This window comes from Nerophis lumbriciformis, linkage group LG09 (assembly GCF_033978685.3).
Source record: "Nerophis lumbriciformis linkage group LG09, RoL_Nlum_v2.1, whole genome shotgun sequence".
NCBI classification, from domain to species: domain Eukaryota; kingdom Metazoa; phylum Chordata; class Actinopteri; order Syngnathiformes; family Syngnathidae; genus Nerophis; species Nerophis lumbriciformis.
In genome coordinates this window covers 31,242,261-31,263,636 of record NC_084556.2, presented here as the reverse complement: position 1 = coordinate 31,263,636, position 21,376 = coordinate 31,242,261, and the positions used below count along the sequence as shown (strand labels likewise).

General features: G+C 39.2%; 1 protein-coding gene across 2 annotated transcripts in view; it reads left to right on the top strand.

Annotated features, from left to right (window-relative positions):
• The window catches only part of abr (ABR activator of RhoGEF and GTPase), a 230,510-nt gene that overhangs the window by 25,583 nt on the left and 183,551 nt on the right, over positions 1 to 21,376 (top strand). The window contains exon 1 of one of the 2 annotated variants that reach the window (XM_061961988.2): positions 18,191 to 18,526. The exons of the other annotated variant lie outside the window; for it this stretch is intronic. Coding sequence (XP_061817972.1) covers positions 18,466 to 18,526 — 61 coding nt within the window. The 5' untranslated portion in view covers positions 18,191 to 18,465. Of the gene's footprint in view, positions 1 to 18,190; positions 18,527 to 21,376 lie in introns of those variants that run through there. 2 annotated transcript variants of the gene reach the window in all.

The following is a 21,376-nucleotide window of genomic DNA, read 5'->3' as shown; positions in this document are numbered from 1 at the left end:
CAACATACATTATCAATTTTGGCGATGTAGAAAAGTTACAATCAAATCAAATTAGCTTCATGGCATGGCCTCTTAACTTCATGTGAGTGATTATGATTGACGACACCTGTTGACTTCTCTGAGGCCATTTAAATAAGGCTCATGTGATGCAGTCATAGACTCGGTTACAAACGCGACAATGGGAAAGTCAAAGGAACTCAGCACAGATCTGAAAAAACGAATCATTGACTTGAACAAGTCAGGAAAGTCACTTGGAGACATTTCAAAGCTGCTTAAGGTCCTAAGAGTAACTGTGCAGACAATTGTTAGTAAGTATAAAGTGCATGGCACAGATTTGTCACTGCCACGATCAGGAAGAAAACGCAAGCTATGACCTGCTGCTGAGAGAAAATTGGTCTAGATGATCAAGAGTCAACCGAGAACCACCAAAAAGCAGGTCTGCAATGAATTGGAAGCTGCTGGAACACAGGTGTCAGTGTCCACAGGCAAGCGTGTTTTGCATCGCCATGGACTGAGAGGCTACCATGCAAAAAGGAAGGCCTTGCTCAGAAGCGACACCTTAATGCTCGCCTAAAATTTGCTGCTGATCACATGGACAAAGATAAGACCTTCTGGAGGAAAGTTCTGTGGTCAGATTAAACAAAACTTTAGCTGTTTGGCCCCAATACCCGGCAATATGTTTGGAGGAGAAAAGGTGAGGCCTTTAATCACAGGAACACCATTCCTACTGTCAAGCATGGTGGTAGTATTATGCTCTGGGCCTGTTTTGCTGCCAATGGAACTGGTGCTTTATAGAGAGTAAATGGGACAATGGAAAAGGAGGATTACCTCCAAATTGTTCAGGACAATCTAAAATCATCAGCCCGGAGGTTGGGTCTTGGGCGCAGTTGGGTGTTCCAACAGGACAATGACCCCAAACACACGTCAAAAGCTATAAAGTAATGGCTAAATCAGGCTAGAATTAAGGTTATACAATGGCCTTCCCAAAGTCCTGACTTAAACCCCATTGAGAACATGTGGACAATGCTGAAGAAACAAGTCCATGTCAGAAAACCAACAAATTTAGCTGAACTGCACCAATTTTGTCAAGAGGAGTGGTCAACAATTCAACAGAAACTTCCCAGAAGCTTGTGGATGGCTACCAAAAGCGCCTTATTCCACTGAAACTTGCCAAGGGACATGTAACCAAATATTAACATTGCTGTATGTATACTTTTGACCCAGCAGATTTGGTCTGATTTTCAGTAGACCCATAATAAATTCATAAAAGAACCAAACTTCATGAATGTTTTTTGTGACCAACAAGTATGTGCTCCAATCACTCTGTCACAAAATAATAAGAGTTGTAGAAATTATTGGAAACTCAAGACAGCCATGACATTATGTTCTTTACAAGTGTATGTAAACTTTTGTAGTTGACATCAAAATCATCCCTAAGGCCATTTCTACAGTATTCTGCTGATAAAAATCCGGTACCACACAGTATAAAAAAATACCCCTGATGATTGCAGTAAGTTCCATTGAACGAGCAAGACATTCATCACTGGTGCACCCAGAGCTTTTTAATAATGTATCTTCTTTGCTGGTCCCTGCTGTCTGGGCCCACCCCTTCCACACTACTGAAACAAAGGGATGATTGTAAAATACGTATTCCATCCATCCATTCATTGTCTACCGCTTGTGCCTCTCGAGGTTGTGGGGGTGCTGGAGCCTATCTCAGCTGCATTTGGGCGGAAGGCGGTGTACACCGTGGACAAGTCACCAGCTCATCACAGGGCCAACACAGATAGACAACATTCACACTCACATTCACACACTAGGGCCAATTTAGTGTTGCCAACTACATGCCATAAATACTGGCACATCCTCTGAGTATTAACACACATTTACTCAAAACATCCGACAGCACATATAACTAACAGCCCGGGAGGTTCATGGTTATATCGTGTCTCGGGCCGTTGTAGTTTGCCCTCATTGTACAAAAGCATGCATGCTAGGTTAATTAGAGACTCTAAATTTGATAGCTGTAAATGATTCTCTATATGTGCCCTGTGATTTGATGACTGTTAATCCAAGGTGTTCTTTTTGTACCTTTTGCCTAAAGTCAACTGGGCCCTAAACAGGATTAGCAGAACATAATGAATAAGTCTATGACATTCTTTTTTTAAATACAAATTCAGTAGTTGTCAATCATCTCACCTTATATAAACACATGCTAACATGACAGCATACACGTATGCTTTTACTTGAATTTAAATAAACATAACATTTTGATTACCATGTGAAAGAAGGTTCGCAATTTTACGGCCACCTGCCAATTAAAAACAACTTGGTTTTAACACTATTAATGTGTGTGTACTATTCAAGAAGAGAGTAAATGCAGTTTAACACTACTTTACAACCAGCATGTTGAAAGCCACCATACAGCAGTGGCGCGCTGTTATAGAGAATAAATAATTCTTACTCTCCACCCACCTATCACCTATATTCAACACTATTAAAATAGCTATAAAACAAAACAAAAAAATACAACTGTTGCCATGGTGACACAGAATACAAAATAGTGGGAGAGTTTGTGTATTTATTTACAAGTTCATGAGAATTACTTTGGAAACTTACAGGTAAAAGCCAGTAAATTAGAATATTTTGAAAAACTTGATTTATTTCAGTAATTGCATTCAAAAGGTGTAACTTGTACATTATATGTATTCATTGCACACAGACTGATGCATTCAAATGTTTATTTCATTTAATTTTGATGATTTGAAGTGGCAACAAATGAAAATCCAAAATTCCGTGTGTCACAAAATTAGAATATTACTTAAGGCTAATACAAAAAAGGGATTTTTAGAAATGTTGGCCAACTGAAAAGTATGAAAATGAAAAATATGAGCATGTACAATACTCAATACTTGGTTGGAGCTCCTTTTGCCTCAATTACTGCGTTAATGCGGCGTGGCATGGAGTCGATGAGTTTCTGGCACTGCTCAGGTGTTATGAGAGCCCAGGTTGCTCTGATAGTGGCCTTCAACTTTTCTGCGTTTTTGGGTCTGGCATTCTGCATCTTCCTTTTCACAATACCCCACAGATTTTCTATGGGGCTAAGGTCAGGGGAGTTGGCGGGCCAATTTAGAACAGAAATACCATGGTCCGTAAACCAGGCACGGGTAGATTTTGCACTGTGTGCAGGCGCCAAGTCCTGTTGGAACTTGAAATCTCCATCTCCATAGAGCAGGTCAGCAGCAGGAAGCATGAAGTGCTCTAAAACTTGCTGGTAGACGGCTGCGTTGACCCTGGATCTCAGGAAACAGAGTGGACCGACACCAGCAGATGACATGGCACCCCAAACCATCACCCAACCATGCAAATTTTGCATTTCCTTTGGAAATCGAGGTCCCAGAGTCTGGAGGAAGACAGGAGAGGCACAGGATCCACGGTGCCTGAAGTCTAGTGTAAAGTTTCCACCATCAGTGATGGTTTGGGGTGCCATGTCATCTGCTGGTGTCGGTCCACTCTGTTTCCTGAGATCCAGGGTCAACGCAGCCGTCTACCAGCAAGTTTTAGAGCACTTCATGCTTCCTGCTGCTGACCTGCTCTATGGAGATGGAGATTTCAAGTTCCAACAGGACTTGGCGCCTGCACACAGCGCAAAATCTACCCGTGCCTGGTTTACGGACCATGGTATTTCTGTTCTAAATTGGCCCGCCAACTCCCCTGACCTTAGCCCCATAGAAAATCTGTGGGGTATTGTGAAAAGGAAGATGCAGAATGCCAGACCCAAAAACGCAGAAGAGTTGAAGGCCACTATCAGAGCAACCTGGGCTCTCATAACACCTGAGCAGTGCCAGAAACTCATCGACTCCATGCCACGCCGCATTAACGCAGTAATTGAGGCAAAAGGAGCTCCAACCAAGTATTGAGTATTGTACATGCTCATATTTTTCATTTTCATACTTTTCAGTTGGCCAACATTTCTAAAAATCCCTTTTTTGTATTAGCCTTAAGTAATATTCTAATTTTGTGACACACGGAATTTTGGATTTTCATTTGTTGCCACTTCAAATCATCAAAATTAAATGAAATAAAAATTTGAATGCATCAGTCTGTGTGCAATGAATAAATATAATGTACAAGTTACACCTTTTGAATGCAATTACTGAAATAAATCAAGTTTTTCAAAATATTCTAATTTACTGGCTTTTACCTGTATTTTGCTCTTTTTCTTCTCTGTTTTTAGTAATATAAACTTAAGTTAATATCAGTGTGAAGTGAGGAAAGGTCAAAACACCCAAAGGAAGTAACACATTGCTAATATTTGTATAGTCATGACTCGTGATCAATGTTGAGTTGCTTTACCGTTAGTTAAGTGTGCAGTTAAGTGTGCATGCAGAATAGTGACCATCTGGTAAATACTCCAGGTAAAATTAACTTCATCACTTGTTTGCTTATTCCTTTACTCATGGATTTTTGTTCCTTTTTGGAGACTGATTTGCATGTTTTTTATTCACTTTTTTCAAATTTGCCAATTATGCAAATTTGACGATTATATCATAACACAATCATGCCCCTCCATTGTTGCCACAATGGATTTCAGTCCTGTGGAAAACACTGCAATACATATTCATGTTTTTGTAGCTATAATAGGCCTTTGGCATAATTTCTGGCTGTGGCACTGTGTACTATGGCACTCTTCTTGGCAGAGTTGTTGAAAGTTATTTTTAATTGGTTAGTTTCCTGGCACGGACATGGCTTTTCAGGATAATCCACGCTATAGGACAGGGGTCGGGAACCTTTTTGGCTGAGAGAGCCATAAAAGCCAAATATTTTAAAATGTATTTCCGTGAGAGCCATATCATATTTTTTAACACTGAACACAACTAAATGCAGGCAGCACGGTGGTGGAGGGGTTAATGCATCTGCCTCACAATACGAAGGTCCGGGGTTCCATCCTGCGCTCGGTATCTTTCTATGTGGAGTTTGCATGTTCTCCCCGTGACTGCGTGGGTTCCCTCCGAGTACTCCGGCTTCCTCCCACCCCCAAAGACATGCGCCTGGAGATAGGTTGATTGGCAACACTAAATTGGCCCTAGTGTGAGAATGTGAGTGTGAATGTTGTCTGTCTATCTGTGTTGGCCCTGTGATGAGGTGGCGACTTGTCCAGGGTGTACCCCGCCTACCGCCTGACTGCAGCTGAGATAGGTTCCAGCAACCCCCCGCGACCCAGGAAAGGGACAAGCGGTAGAAAATGGATGGATGGATGGATAACTAAATGCGTGCATTTTTTAAGTAAGACCAACATTTGTAGAGTATAATACGTCTCTAATTATTTTTAATAACATTGTTACTTCTTGAACAGGTGCGGTAGAAAACGGATGGATGGATTAAAATGCATGAGAATGTTTTATATTTTGAACGTTATTTTTAACATCGTGATTACCAGCGGAATTATTCATTACTTATCGTGTTAAGCAATGTCAGCTAAGATTTATCTGAGAGCCAGATGCAGTCATCAAAAGAGCCACATCTGGCTCTACAGCCATAGGTTCCCTACCTCTGCTATAGGATAAGAGGATATAGGTTTGAGGTTTGGGCTTTGGGAAGGCCATTCCAGAATTACTAATACTTCAATTATTTTATTATTTCACTCTTTGTTGCGGTGCGTCGTCAAAGCCTTACACAAGCTGTGCACCCGCACGTAGTCACATTCTTGCACACAAATGAACATGTCGTCATGTTGGCAAATCTTTGAAGAGTTGAGTGGGGGATGGGGAGTGTAGAATATTTCACATTTCTATTAATTCTCATTTCCTAGTCAGTATTCCCTTGACAAGCTGAGTGGAGCAGGTGGGGGGGAGACAAATGTTGATGACTGGAAAATTAGTGTTATTAACAGACACCCCCTTCACCCCCTTGGGAGAAGAGTCAAAATATTGGGGAAGCATTGGCGGGGTAGACGTGCAGTGGGGTGAGGGGGTATCTGACTATATCAGCGAATATGTAGGTGGGAGGATGGTGGAATGGGGGGGATAGCCCTTTGATTGGCTGGTTAGAGGCTGTGTGGCCTAATTACACACACTCGTTCACATACATACACTTATCGCGCCCTAGTTTACATGGCAGGAAATCATTATCTGTTGAAATGTCATGTTATAAAACAGCAGCAATCATTTTTTTCCTTGCACATACTTTTTGCCTCTTCATTGATAAAACTGAGTTGTGTTTTCTTCTGCTATTCAAGACAGAATTTTACATAATTTAACTATTTTATCGGGTGGGATTGGATACTTGTAGGATACTGCAAATATTGGTATCAATCCGATACCTAGTAAATACAGAGCATATGCACAGCAAGGGGCATTTATCTGTGCAAAATAAATTCAATAGTTAAAAATATACTAACACAAACAATACTATAGGCTCTCAAATGGCTTTTTGCCTCCAAAGCCTATATGTTTCGAAGCACTTATTTCCTGAGTGTGCAAACAATATATCAGAATATAAATATAACAAAAACTACACAACAAAAAAACCCCACAGGTATTTATGAAAATAAACATACAAGAGAACTGAAAAATATTGATCTGATGCTGATACTACCTTTTGGTACTATTGATCTGCCCACCCAGAGTTATGATACTTTTACAGGACAGTGTGTACACGGAGCGATAGGATATTATCGCGCTATTTAAGTGTACCAGTAAAAAGATTCAGCTATTATGCGGTAAATGATACATTCAGGAAGAATGTATTGTATTTATTGGGTGTGTTGCTGTTTCTGACCGTGCTGCCCCACGCCAGCAGACGATGTCATGGAACACCGCGGAGGCTACCGCAGTATACATGGGTGTTAAGATGGCGGTTTTATTATTTATCTAGGCATGGTGCAGTGGTATGTGGACAATATGTATTTATTATTTATAAATTGTTTTTTGTTTTTAATTGCGTTCTACTTTTTGTTGCTGTATGTAAAAAAATTGTGCCGCTGAAGCGGCAGATGATTGCAGCAGTTCTCAGCTCTATAATGTCTTCCTTTGTGTTCTTAAATGTTTCCCTTTTTTATTTTTTTATTTTTATTTTTTTAACATGTGTTTTTTTAATCTTTTGGTTTAAATCCCTCCTGGACTGCACAACAAGGGGTGAAGACCACATTTGCAAGCAGACATGTTCAAAATGCTCAAACTTGATCCCTTCATAGAAGGTGGAACTTGTGACTTTTAGGCTACTTCTAATACATATTTTTTTGTGGACTTTTTGAATCTGCACTGCAACCAAATAATTTAGTAATTGTCGGATAAATAAAGTATTTTCTATCCTATCCTATCCCATCTTCTCCTATCCTATTCTATTCTATATCAATATATACTGTATCTATGCAGCTAAAATAACTGAATTGAACACTTCTCCTGATCTCTTATTTACCTTACACCATTAATGATTTTGTTGTCGGTTACCAGCTCAAAACATAACATTTATTACCCCAAATTATGGTAGGTAACAGCGACCGTCTTCAAATATTGAACCTTTGTCAATGGGTGTTTTAAATGTGCTATCTTGACAGAACAGGAAGGGTAATTGTATCACATTTAAAATATGAACTTGCGGAAAAACTGCGTCTCTGCTCATAATTGGATTTTGTATAGATACTGTATCAATACTGGATAATGATGTATGCTGTAGATACTGTATTATATGAGAGGTTATATATAGGTTATTTCACTTTTATCATGGTTCTTGACTTTAAATGATCAAAGTATATTTTCATCAAAAAAAGTGTGTATGATCATATTTGCAATCAGGAAAAGGTTCTAATTTAAATGTTACTGCCTTTAGAGTTAGAGCGAGCAGTAAGACAGGTTTCTTGCAGCTCTATTGTTTGGATGAAGTATGGCCTTTAATTTTTTTAGGGTTGTCAAACAATAAATAATTTAACTGCGATTAATTGCATCCATCCATCCATTCATTTTCTACCGCTTATTCCCTTTGGGGTCGCGGGGGGCGCTGGAGTCTATCTCAGCTACAATCGGGTGGAAGGCGGGGTACACCCTGGACAAGTCGCCACCTCATCGCAGGGCCAACACAGATAGACAGACAACATTCACACTCACATCCACACACTAGGGCCAATTTAGTGTTGCCAATCAACTTATCCCCAGGTGCATGTCTTTGGAGGTGGGAGGAAGCCGGAGTACCCGGAGGGAACCCACGCAGTCACGGGGAGGACATGCAAACTCCACACAGAAAGATCCCGAGCCCGGGATTGAACCCAAGACTACTCAGGACCTTCGTATTGTGAGGCAGATGCACTAACCCCTCTGCCACCGTGAAGCCCCGATTAATTGCAGTTAAATATAATTTTTCTTTATTAATAAGTGTACCCTAGACAGATAATTGTATTTTTTTTTCTTACCAGGTCTGGACAATTAGTTTGCTTTAATGAAATGTTTTTTTCCAAACATGCTTTTTTAAACAGCTCAACACAAGGAGGACATAAACACGACAGATTTAGTATTTTGTAGCAATACAGAATTTGTATTCCTGCTGTAGGAGCTCTTGCATTCAAAGGAGGAGCTACACCATGTTTAGATACCAGTTTCACGCATAAATGACACAAAATGTGTATTACGATCATGGTTTTATTGTCAAAGATGTTTGATAATGTAATCTTAGATATTTCTACCTGAATGAATGCTTCTAAAATTCTGTACTTTGCATGTTGTACAAGTTAATGGTATTCATATTTCTGCATGATGATGTTTTTACCTTCTCTATTTATTAATACAATTTAATAATCAGCCCGCTAAACATTCTGTAATTGCGGACTACCAATCAGAACAGATTATAAAATAATATACATTTTATTTCAGTCTGCCAGGAAACATTTATTTAGGTAGAAATACCACAGGTCACATTATAAAACATATTTGACAAAGCATGATCGTAATGTAAGACGATTTTTCATTAATTTCATTGTTTTGGTGGTTAGACTGGATGTGACGCATAGCGCTAATATTGAGAAGCCGAAAGTGTGTGATTGGTATAAAAGCTCCTCTTTACAAGCAGCAAAGTGCACCAGCAGGAGTCCCGATGATGTTGTCTCACGGCGAGAACACTTTGCCATGGCTTTCGATCTGAGATTTCCATAATGTCCTCCTTTCTTTGTGCATTTCTGCTTGCTATTTTCGAGCTTGTGGCTCAACAGTAACTGAACCCTATTACATTTTGCACGCTACGGAATGGACCGAGGGTCAAAAAGGAGTCAGGGAGCACGTGCGTTAATCCCGTGTTAACTTTGACAATCCAAATTTTTTTGCTTATTGTTCTTTCAGTGGCACACACATGGATGATTTTACTTGATTGTGCTTATCACGTGCTTGTAAAATATAAGTATTTTAAATGTGCTTTTGCCTGGTGTGTCAGCCTTATCAAGCCACTTTATCATGCTACTGTACATACCCATCTGCCAGCACACATTGTGCAGGCACACACAATGAGCACAGTGAATGTTTCGTTTATACAGAATAAGCCATTTCTGCTGTGTGGAGCTTTTTCATTAGGAGACAAAAACTTACCCAACAGATAAAGCAATTGCACTTACCTGTGCGTGTGCGTGAGCGTGCTGTGTTGCATATTGCCCCAGATTTAAGACAAAGGATGTGTAAAATAGATGAATATATTTTTGATGAAGGGCCTCAGTGCTGTTTTTTGTCTACGCCTGGGTGACTTTTCCCTTCCGATAAATCTCTATGTATTCATTGTTCATAAAACATGCAGGTGTATTTTCCCCCTTCATCATTATACATAAATACGGATTTCTAAATGCCTTGACAGAGATACATTAACACACGGCTGTGTGTGTGTGTTTTCTCCAGCTGGCTCATAAGAGCAGACAAAGAGCGGTGCTCGAGGCCTACTGTGGTTGAGGTGGGGCTGGTTAGGGAGGGGATCCTCTTGTCAGCCTTTGTGTCCTAATTGAAGTTTTTAGAAGAGGTTGAAGGGGGAGGATGGCCGTATGTGGGACCTGGCAGGGGTTTTAAGTGAGGCTTTCATATTGCTGCTCGCAATGTTGTTGTTGATAATGATTGAATTATTGCTATGGACACACAGGTTGTGTGCGTCATTCTATCAAAAAGCATACTTTGTTGTGCTTGTTGATGATGAACTTCATGTGACCAATTAAGCTTGATTATTTAATTGCTTTATTTTTACTGCATTATTTTTATTTTATTTTAATATGTCATAATTATCTGTGTTTAGGCTTATAAATTGTATTTTCTATTTAAGCAGACCCAAATAGGAGTGTGGTCAGTAGTATTGTCATTGTTGAATGCCAACTAAGACATTAAGGGGCTCACTGTGGTGTGCCTCTTTGTTAGGGCACCTGACGGGTGGTTAAGACACAGTGGGTGTCAAAAGAATACTTAGGGGAGACAAATTAATGGGGGCAACTGTGTGACTGCCTCAGCAGTTGCTGGGGAGGACTGCTGGCATTTAGGCACATATGAGCATGCTCCCTGACATGACCTGACCTACATTATTGCAAATAATATTTAAAAAGTATAGTATCTACCCTTCTAACCCTTTTGAAATGAATGATAACATTTGGTAAGGATCCTGAGAAAAAAAATCAATACACATCCGAATCGCCATTATTTTTTTTATCATGATTCCAAATCAATTGGAACATTTTCAGAAAGCAATTTTTAAAAAGGGCATTTTGCAAACCATTACCCACGGTAGGTTTGGGCATCGTTTGAAATTAGACGATTCTGGTTTTCCTCAGTTTGATTCCAGTTCCCAACGATTCTTGATTCCGATTTTTTAGGCGGCGGAATCAAAAATGTACTATGAATTTCTCACCAGTATATACATATCAATCATTTGAATTAAATATAAATGGTATGAAATTGGTGTTTCCTACAGATTGCCAATCTATTTGTGACTGTGGGGGTGTGGCCGTGGCAGTGTAAATATGACGTCATCACATAATTTGCGTAATTGGCCGAGTGGGACAAGCGGATGGTTCCAGACATGACCGTGATGAAGAATTTATGTGAAGTAGGAATCAAATATTAAATATAATTAATATAGATATATATAAATAAAACATTTCATAATAAAATATTTCAAGCCTGTTTATGACCTTCTAATAGGGGTGTAACGGTACACAAAAATTTCGGTTCGGTACGTACCTAGGTTTAGAGGTCACGGTTCGGTTCATTTTTGGTACAGTGAGAAATCAACAAAATATAAATTTTTTGGTTATTTATTTACCAAATTTGTAAACAATGGCATAACATACATATACACACAGGGTCCATTGCCAGGGTTAATGTGGTCAACATATATAAAATAAAAACTAAATATGATAAGGCTCAGAATGGTTTCTTAACAAACCTTTCTACATATAAAGTGCTTTTTTTGATTGATTGATTGATTGATTGATTGAGACTTTTATTAGTAGATTGCACAGTACAGTACATATTCCGTACAATTGACCACTAAATGGTAACACCCGAATAAGTTTTTCAACTTGTTTAAGCAACATTAAACTGCATCAAGTTGTTGCTCAGATTAAATAAAATGACAAAACTTTTCTACTACATATAAAAAGTGCAACATTAAACAGTTTCAAGTCAACTCAGCCTCAGATTAACTCCCCCCCAGCCTGGCTAACTTGGCAGTAAGAGGATATATGGGCTCGTTGTCCTTCCACCATAGAAGCGGGTCAAAATCTAGTTTTTAATGCAATATGGACTTATATCTGCTGCTATAAAAACATTTGTTATTGCTTTAACCCTGCCTGACTCGCCGAGGAGAGGCTGCTTGAATGCGGTGGTGACGCTTCGAATGGGTTAGCATGTGTTATGAGAGTAGCGTATGTGTGTGTGTGGCCCTTTAATATGTGACAGCATGTGAGGTGAGTGTGTGGGCGTGCGAGGTGAGCAAGCGGTAGCGTGAGTGCGGGGAGTGGCTAGTGTTTTGTTGGATTGGCTGTGTGCAAGACCTCAATAAAGCCACGATTTGCAACTAATTGCCGGACTTGTCATTTCCCCTGGAGTCCGGAGCTGTGGAGACCCACTGCCGGGTAGAGTGAAGGGTGTTGCCCCCGAGAATACATCGGCCCTGGAGGAGTGTCTCCCCTGTGCTCCTCGACTACGGTCTGGGAGGCGGAAGCAGGAAAGATGCAACACATGTTTGACGTGTTGTCAGAAGCAGTTGCTGAACAATGTCGGCAAACCTCCGTCCTCCATTGTTGTATCGCGCAGCCAAAGTGTTCTCAAACGGGAGATCTTAACGAGGCAGGAGGGTCTTCCAGCTCTGGCTTTTACATGTTATCCTAGCCCGGTCGCTGCTAGCATGTGTACTCGTTCGGTACACCTCCGAACCGAACCGAAACCCCCGTACCGAAACGGTTCAATACAAATACACGTACCGTTACACCCCTACCTTCTAAAGATGTAATTAAACTCCTATGCTCCTACATACTTTATATTGAAGCATAGTCTGACTACAGTAGCCGTAAAACACAGACAATCAATCAAGCAGTGCACCTTCATAGCTTTTCAAAGTCGAACTAAAAAATTGTTGATGGATTTTTGAGCGCCATGTATAATGTTCGATATTCTCAATGGAACAATTAAAGTTTTGGTGTTGTTTACTGGCGTCATCTTGCTGTCTACACTCATCTCTTGAGTGACTGCCAACCACTGGTCACGCTTATCATTACATCTTGTACCAAATAAAATAGCTTCAAGATCGGTAAGCACAACCAGAATTATTCCGTACATTAGGCGCACCGGGTTATAAAGCGCATTGCTGATTTTTGAGAAAATAAAAGGATTTTAAGTGCGCCTTAAAATCAGAAAAATACAGTAATCACCAAAATCTGTGAAAACGAATATTAATCGCTAACTTTGTACTACCAAGCCTGTCTACTGCTCTCTGCACGAGCACATGCCTGAGTGTGTGCTTTTGCTGCGTGTGTGTGTGCGCGTGTTTGTTTGCGCGCTGACTAACTACAAAGCCTGTTGCTTGAACCTCAAACTCTAATATGAAAAAAAATAACGTTGTCTGTTTTGTGGTGCCTGATTGATAAACTAAAAGAAGAAGAAAATGTAGCTATGTTAGCTTTGCGCTTTGCAAAAGCATCATGGAGAAAAACTCAAAAGCCAACTCAAAGACAACAGTACACATTTAGCAGCTTGCACCCAGAGGGAATTCCATGTCAGTTGTTTGGACAAACTTTGGTTACAATAAGAATGAAGTTGACAAAAAAGTAGGGTCGTAGTTGAAAAGACAAACGGTTTAATACTACAATAAACCAAATAGAATGTTTGTCAGCTGGTTTGTATTTATTAACCTCTTTTCCATTCAAATCCACAATTTACCATGAGTTGATTAACGTGGACCCTGACTTAAACAAGTTGAAAAACTTATTCGGGTGTTACCATACTTGCCAACCTTGAGACCTCCGATTTCGGGAGTTGGGGGAAGGGGGGTGGGGGTGGTCGTGGTCGGGGTGGGACAGGGCGTGGTTGGGGGCGTGGCTAAAAGGGGAAGAGTATATTTACAGCTAGAATTCACCAAGTCAAGTATTTCGTATGTATGTATATATATATATATATATATATGTATATATATATATATATATATATATATATATATATATATATATATATATATATATAAAATAAATACTTGAATTTCAGTGTTCATTTATTTACACATATACACACACATAACACTCATCTACTCATTGTTGAGTTAAGGGTTGAATTGTCCATCCTTGTTCTATTCTCTGTCACTATTTTTCGAACCATGCTGAACACCCTCTCTGATGGTGCATTGCTGTGTGGCACGCACACAAGTACTTTCATCAAATGCACTAGATGGCAGTATTGTCCTGTTTAAGAGTGTCACAACATTGCTGTTTACGGCAGACGAACTGCTTTACGGTATACAAAAAAGTGACTGCTGGTGTTGTGTGTTGTTGCTACGCTGGGAGGACGTTAATGAAACTGCCTAACAATAAACCCACATAAGAAACCAAGAACTCGCCCTCCATCATTCTATAGTTATACGTGATTGGGCAGGTACGCTTTTTTATATTGTGGAGGACCTGAGTCCGCCTGAATTTCAGCAGATTTTCGGAAGAAAATTTGTCCCGGGAGGTTTTCGGGAGAGGCGCTGAATTTTGGGAGTCTCCCGGAAAATCCGGGAGGGTTGGCAAGTATGGGTGTTACCATTTAGTGGTCAATTGTACGGAATATGTACTTTTCTGTGCAATCTACTAATAAAAGTTTCAATCAATCAATAACAATTTAAATACGTATTGCAGAATTTCTGTATGTCCCGTTTTAATACAGAGAGAAGACGTGTCGTGAGGCAGCACATAGCTGTGCCACTCAGTAGATTGTGTAATACTTCACAAATTAGGCCTTTTGCTAACCCTCGGTATATCACATATAAAATGTTCTTAAACACTCAGATTATATGCTCTGTCTTTCCAGAATCATAATAATGTATGAAATGTATTTCTGTAACGAGTTTAGGCTCGCAGATTAATCATAAAACCGTAGTAAAAAAAAGTCAATGGGTGCGGCAGACAGTATGCCTGACTCGTTGTAGAGGGCGCTGTGAGCCCTAAGATTCTTGGACCCCCATCGCAATGCGCCGAAAAAGTAATCTTCTTCTTTGTTCTTTTTTATATTGTGTCTACACTCCACCTTATCAAAATTGAAGATTATATTTTCAAGCTGAAAAAATTAGCAAATTCGACTTTCAATCAAAACAATAGGTCATAACTAAAGGAAGACCAACGCCAGAGCTGAGAGGATTACTTCAGACCACGGGAAAGTCCGTTATCTGATCAGTCCAAACAGAGTAAGATGCCACGATGCCCTCCAGAAAAAATCAATAGAAATAATTCACATTATTTGTTACGCATTTTTCATTTAAATAAGTCTTAAGTGCTAGAATACAAAGCAATATTTAAAAACAATCAAAGACATGCACCTGGGGATAAGTTGATTGGCAACACTAGTGTGTGAATGTAAGTGTGAATGTTGTCTGTCTATCTGTGTTGGCCTTGTGATGAAGTGGCGACTTGTCCAGGGTGTACCCCGCTTTCCGCCCGTGTGCAGCTGAGATAGGCTGCAGCACCCCCCGCTACCCCATAAGAAACAAGCGGTATAAAATGGATGGATGGAATAAAAGCTTTGCTATCTAAACAGGTAAACTACTAAGACGAGCATAAGAAACACAAACCATGTAAAATTGTTAGTTTTCTAAGTGTGTCTATTTATTTTAGTATTGTTTTTAAATAACTTGGTCAAAATATTTTGTTGTGTGTATAAGTAGTGTGTATATGAGCACATTCAACAATACCGCAAATATATTGATAACTGTGATCATTTTGGTCATGATAACCGTGATATACATTTTTCATATTGTTAAATTCCTAGTCATCTACAAACCCCGTTTCCATATGAGTCGGGAAATTGTGTTAGATGTAAATATAAACGGAATACAATGATTTTCAAATCCTTTTCAACCCATATTCAATTGAATGCACTACAAAGACAAGATATTTGATGTTCAAACTCATAATCTTTATTTTTTTTTGCAAATAATAATTAACTTAGAATTTCATGGCTGCAACACGTGCCAAAGTAGTTGGGAAAGGGCATGTTCACCACTGTGTTACATCACCTTTTCTTTTAACAACACTCAATAAACGATTGGGAACTGAGGAAACTAATTGTTGAAGCTTTGAAAGTGGAATTCTTTCCCATTCTTGTTTTATGTAGAGCTTCAGTCGTTCAACAGTCCGGAGTCTCCGCTGTCGTATTTTACGCTTCATAATGCGCCACACATTTTCGATGGGAGACAGGTCTGGACTGCAGGCGAGCCAGGAAAGTACCCGCACTCTTTTTTTACGAAGCCACGCTGTTGTAACACGCGCTGAATGTAGCTTGGCATTGTCTTGCTGAAATAAGCAGGGGCGTCCTTGAAAAAGACGGCGCTAGGATGGCAGCATATGTTGTTCCAAAACCTGTATGTACCTTTCAGCATTAATGGTGCCTTCACAGATGTGTAAGTTACCCATGCCTTGGGCACTAATGCACCCCCATACCATCACAGATGCTGGCTTTTGAACTTTGCGTCGATAACAGTCTGGATGGTTCGCTTCCCCTTTGGTCCGGATAACACGATGTCGAATATTTCCAAAAACAATTTGAAATGTGGACTCGTCAGACCACAGAACACTTTTCCACTTTGCATGAGTCCATCTTAGATGATCTCGGGCCCAGAGAAGCCGGCGGCGTTTCTGGATGTTGTTGATAAATGGCTTTCGCTTTGCATAGTAGAGCTTTAACTTGCACTTACAGATGCAGCGACAAACTGTATTTAGTGACAGTGGTTTTCTGAAGTGTTCCTGAGCCCATGTGGTGATATCCTTTAGAGATTGATGTCGGTTTTTGATACAGTGCCGTCTGAGGGATCGAAGGTCACGGTCATTCAATGTTGGTTTCCGGCCATGCCGCTTACGTGGAGTGATTTCTCCAGATTCTCTGAAGCTTTTGATGATATTATGGACCGTAGATGTTGAAATCCCTAAATTTCTTGCAATTGCACTTTGAGAAACGTTGTTCTTAAACTGTTTGACTATTTGCTCACGCAGTTGTGGACAAAGGGGTGTACCTCGCCCCATCCTTTCTTGTGAAAGACTGAGCATTTTTTGGGAAGCTGTTTTTATACCCAATCATGGCACCCACCTGTTCCCAATTAGCCTGCAGACCTGTGGGATGTTCCAAATAAGTGTTTGATGAGCATTCCTCAATTTTTTCAGTATTTATTGCCACCTTTCCCAACTTCTTTGTCACGTGTTGCTGGCATCAAATTCTAAAGTTAATGATTATTTGCAAAAAAAAAAATGTTTATCAGTTTGAACATCAAATATGTTGTCTTTGTAGCATATTCTGAATATGGGTTGAAAATGATTTCCAAATCATTGTATTCCGTTTATATTTACATCTAACACAATTTCCTAACTCATATGGAAACGGGGTTTGTATAACACAAAGTTTATATAGCTTACAATACCGTATACTGACCTACTTTGGATTGGTTTTGCAGATTTAACACACAAAATATATAAAAGTAAAATCATTTTGTTCCTTTGATCAATGGGGAAATAAACAAAACAATTTTCCTTCACATCATTGTACTTTATTGGTAGTATGTCTGTAAGATGGATCTTAAATTGTATTCATTTTGGTCTTGAGAAGTCTTAAATTTGACATGTTGAATGAAACCTGCAGACTGCAAAATAAATAATACAAGTAGTATGATTTGCGCTGATATCGTGTCGGATTGATATCGACATTGGCCAATACTCAAGGCTGCAATATCGGTATTGTATCAGAAGTGAAAAATTTGTATCGGTACACCCTTAGTTTTCATATTCATTACTGTCACATTTGTAAACCGAGGAGATACACAGCATTTTCTATGGTAAAAATTGTTTCTAAATATGTGCAAATCATAGATCAATGGTGTTTGGCCTCAGAAATTCAATTGTATTTTAGACAAACATCAGAATTAGGAAAAGTGAAAGACATCTGAAATTCTGGCGATAAAAATAAGTTTTGATATTAGACACTCATAAGGAAGATCTATAGACAAGAAATTGATTACATCTTGTTTATTCAGATGAGAGTATCACTTTAGATGTGATTTATCAGTTGGTAAATATTGTCTCTGCTCCAAGATAAAGAAGTGAAGTGAATTATATTTATATAGCGCTTTTTTCAATAGCGACTCAACGCGCTTTACATAATGAAACCCGTTGTCTAAATCTTTAAGCTACATTTAAACCAGTGTGGGTGGCACTGGCAGCAGGTGGGCGAGGTGTCTTGCCCAAGGACACAATGGCAGTGACTAGTATGGCAGAAGCTGGAATTGAACCTGGAACCCTCAAGTTGCTGGCACGGGGGTTCTACCAGCCACGCCGCCCCAGTAAATAAAGAGGTTGAGAGCTCGACAGCGACAGTATTTGCAGAGAATAGAAAGATAGAGAGGAGGGGTGGATGAGAGATCAAGCAAGTAATAGCGAGAGAGAGAGGGAGTGCTTCTCTCTTCCCCTAGCAACGCTCGGCTGTGGTCGTCTCCAGCCCGTTGTTTTCTCTCTCACTCTCTTGGATACACGCACACACACACCCACACACACACGCAGTCATACAAACACTCCTTTTGGCTCTCCCTCTTGTCTGCCTGTTGGACCTCAGGGGGTCAGTTGACATTTCGTCCGAAGGATTCTTTGTGATCCATCCTGCGAGATGAAAGCTTTTTCACAAGGATAAGATCAGGGAGGGAGGCCAGGCGTATAGCTGCAACTTAACGCGAACGGAAGAAGCAGCAGCAGGAAAAGAGGGACTGAGCTCACGGGGTGCGAATAGAAGGATGGAGCCCCTCAGCGCTCATGGCTTGCCTCGGCTCTCCTGGATCGACACCTTGTACAGCAGTAGGTATCCATTTGTTTATTTGTCCTTGTTTGTCTGAAAACATAGCTACATCTACTTCACAGTGGAAGTGAAGCACTCCTCTCTGGACTTCCAATTAGTGTGCATTACTGTAGTTGTCCATAACAACCCTGTTGACCTCCTGCCCTCATTTTTTTTGCTTCCATTGCCAGCTAGTAGCAACGTCTAATTCTTGCCGGCATTTTACAGTCTGGTACAGAAGCAAAGCAAGGAATGGCAAATAGTGCTGGATATGAAGGCAGAACTTTATGTCACAGCCATTGAGGACACTTTGCTGTCTGATGTTGAATTTTTAATCCGTTACTTATTGCGGTCTTCCTGCTGTGCTGTCTGATTTGTTTAGTACACTTGGTCAGTTGGTGAACAACATAATTCCCTCGCTTCCCTTCCACAATTACGCCAATAATGAAGGAACATTGCGATGGGGTTTTGAGAGTGGTGCACTGCTTCTAATTCAATTGTTGTCTAAAGGGTGATATTGAAATGTAATATTAAAATGGATATTATTGTGACCAAAATTATCATGGTTATCATTATCGTGGAGTCGTTGAATATGTCTAAAAGTACTTATACACACACTGAAATATTTTGCCCAGGTTAGTTTTTTTATTACTAACTACAATAAATAGACACGCTGTTAGAAAACCCACTATTTTGAATGTTTTGTGTGTTATATTCTTCACTTATAGTGTTTTTTTATTTCATGTTTTAATGGCTACGCTTTTATTGTTTTTTAATAAATATTGGTTGTAGCCCTTTAAGGTTTATTTAAATGAAAAGTGCATAACAAATAAAATCTATTATTATTATTTACTATTTCTGGCGGGCTGTGTGGCGTCCTACTCTGTTCAGCCGTCTTTCAACCCATCGTAAAAACACCTCGTAATTGTTCACTCTGTGCTAAGAGACACGGCTTGTGCACAATTGAATAGCTTAGTTGCTTAGTAGGGATGTAATAATATGAACATTTCATATCACGGTTGTTGTCACCAAAATGCTCATGGTTATCATTATTATCGCAGTATTGTTGAATGTGCTCAAAAAGTACTCATACATACCTATAACAAAGTTTTATTTAAAAAATAAAATACAATAAATAAAGAGCCACACAATATACTTTTTTGGTAGAAGAAATATGTTTTGTAATAATTTTGTTCTGATTACTTAAAAGCCATATTTTTTTCTTTTTTTGAGTGTTTGAATATGTTTATCTTCTACTGTTTTGATTTGTAAAAGTTTTTGTGTTTTTAATAATAAAGAAAAAAACATGTATTGGGTGTGTCACGTATGATTTGACATCACGCAAATTAACTTCCTGTTGTCATATTGATTGACTATTGATATTGATCGACCTCTTTGAGTAAAGACAGCACAGCCAGGCCCAGTAGGTTTAAGGTGCACAATTGAATATCGTAATTGCTCAGACATTAATGTGTACATTTAAGTTTAGATTGGGGAATGACGTCTTTTAATTGATGAAGACATTATTCTCTCTTGTTTTCATGTTAACATTTAAGCTTGCTGAGCTAGCTTTCTTCTCCAGTAAATAAGCAGTGTCACCGGTCTTTAACTTTATAAAAGTGTTATCAATCCCGGTTTTACGATCATTTTAATTTAAAACTGTAATACTAACATTGGTAAGTTTTACCAAGGTTTATCGTTATACCGTTTATTGTTACATCCCTTAAGTTTAGATTGGGGTATGCCTTTTCAACAACAACAACTACTACGACTACTACTACTACTACCAACCATGACAGATTTCATTAGAGCCAACAACTACCGTATTTTTCAGATTATAAATCGCTCGGGAGTATAAATCGCACCGGCCGAAAATACATAATAAAGAAGGAAAAAAACATATATAAGTGGCCCTAGAGTATAAATCGCATTTTTTGGGGACATTTATTTGATAAAATCCAACACCAAGAATAGACATTTGAAAGCCAATTTAAAATAGATAAAGAATAGTGAACAACAGGCTGAATAAGTGTACGTTATATGACGCATAAATAACCAACTAAGAACATGCCTGGTATGTTAACGTAACATATTTTGGTAAGAGTCATTCAAATAACTATAACATATAGAATATGCTATATGTTTACCAAACAATCTGTCACTCCTAATCGCTAAATCCGATGAAATCTTCTTCCTTGGTGTCGCTTCTAAACAACTCTGCTCTGATCAATTTTCATAGGTACGGAAGTAGCAGCAGGTAGCATCTTTTTTTTCACAATGCACTTCTACCATGAACCGCCCCCGCCAAATTTTTATTGGTTGACGTGTGTGTGTGACGATTGTTGATATACACCTAGTCTCTTACGTGAATGAGATAAATAATATTATTTGATATTTTACGGTAATGTGTTAATAATTTCACACATAAATCGCTCCAGATTATAAATCGCACCTCGGCCAAACTATGAAAAAAACTGCGATTTATAAACCGAAAAATACGGTACTTTGGGACAAATGATGGTCCAAAATATTTTTGAGCCTGAATATACTGTATGGAGAATGAGCCACACATTTTAGAAGATGAGTGATAAGCAGATCTAGCAAGTACCACTATTGCTAAGTGGTAAACAAGAAATACAAACTACAAACATAATTAAAAAATCACATATTGTACAATGTCTCTCACTGGGATGTCGACTGATTGGATGTCCATATCTTCCCGTAAAGATGAAAAATTAATCATAATCTTTACGCACGTAAAAAAAAAAAAAGAAAAAAGGTGGGCGCAAACTAGCGTTTTTTCATGTCTTTTTCACTATCTCCGGGTCGAAGTTGACCAACTTCTCGGTTTATGGCCACAACAGGTATAA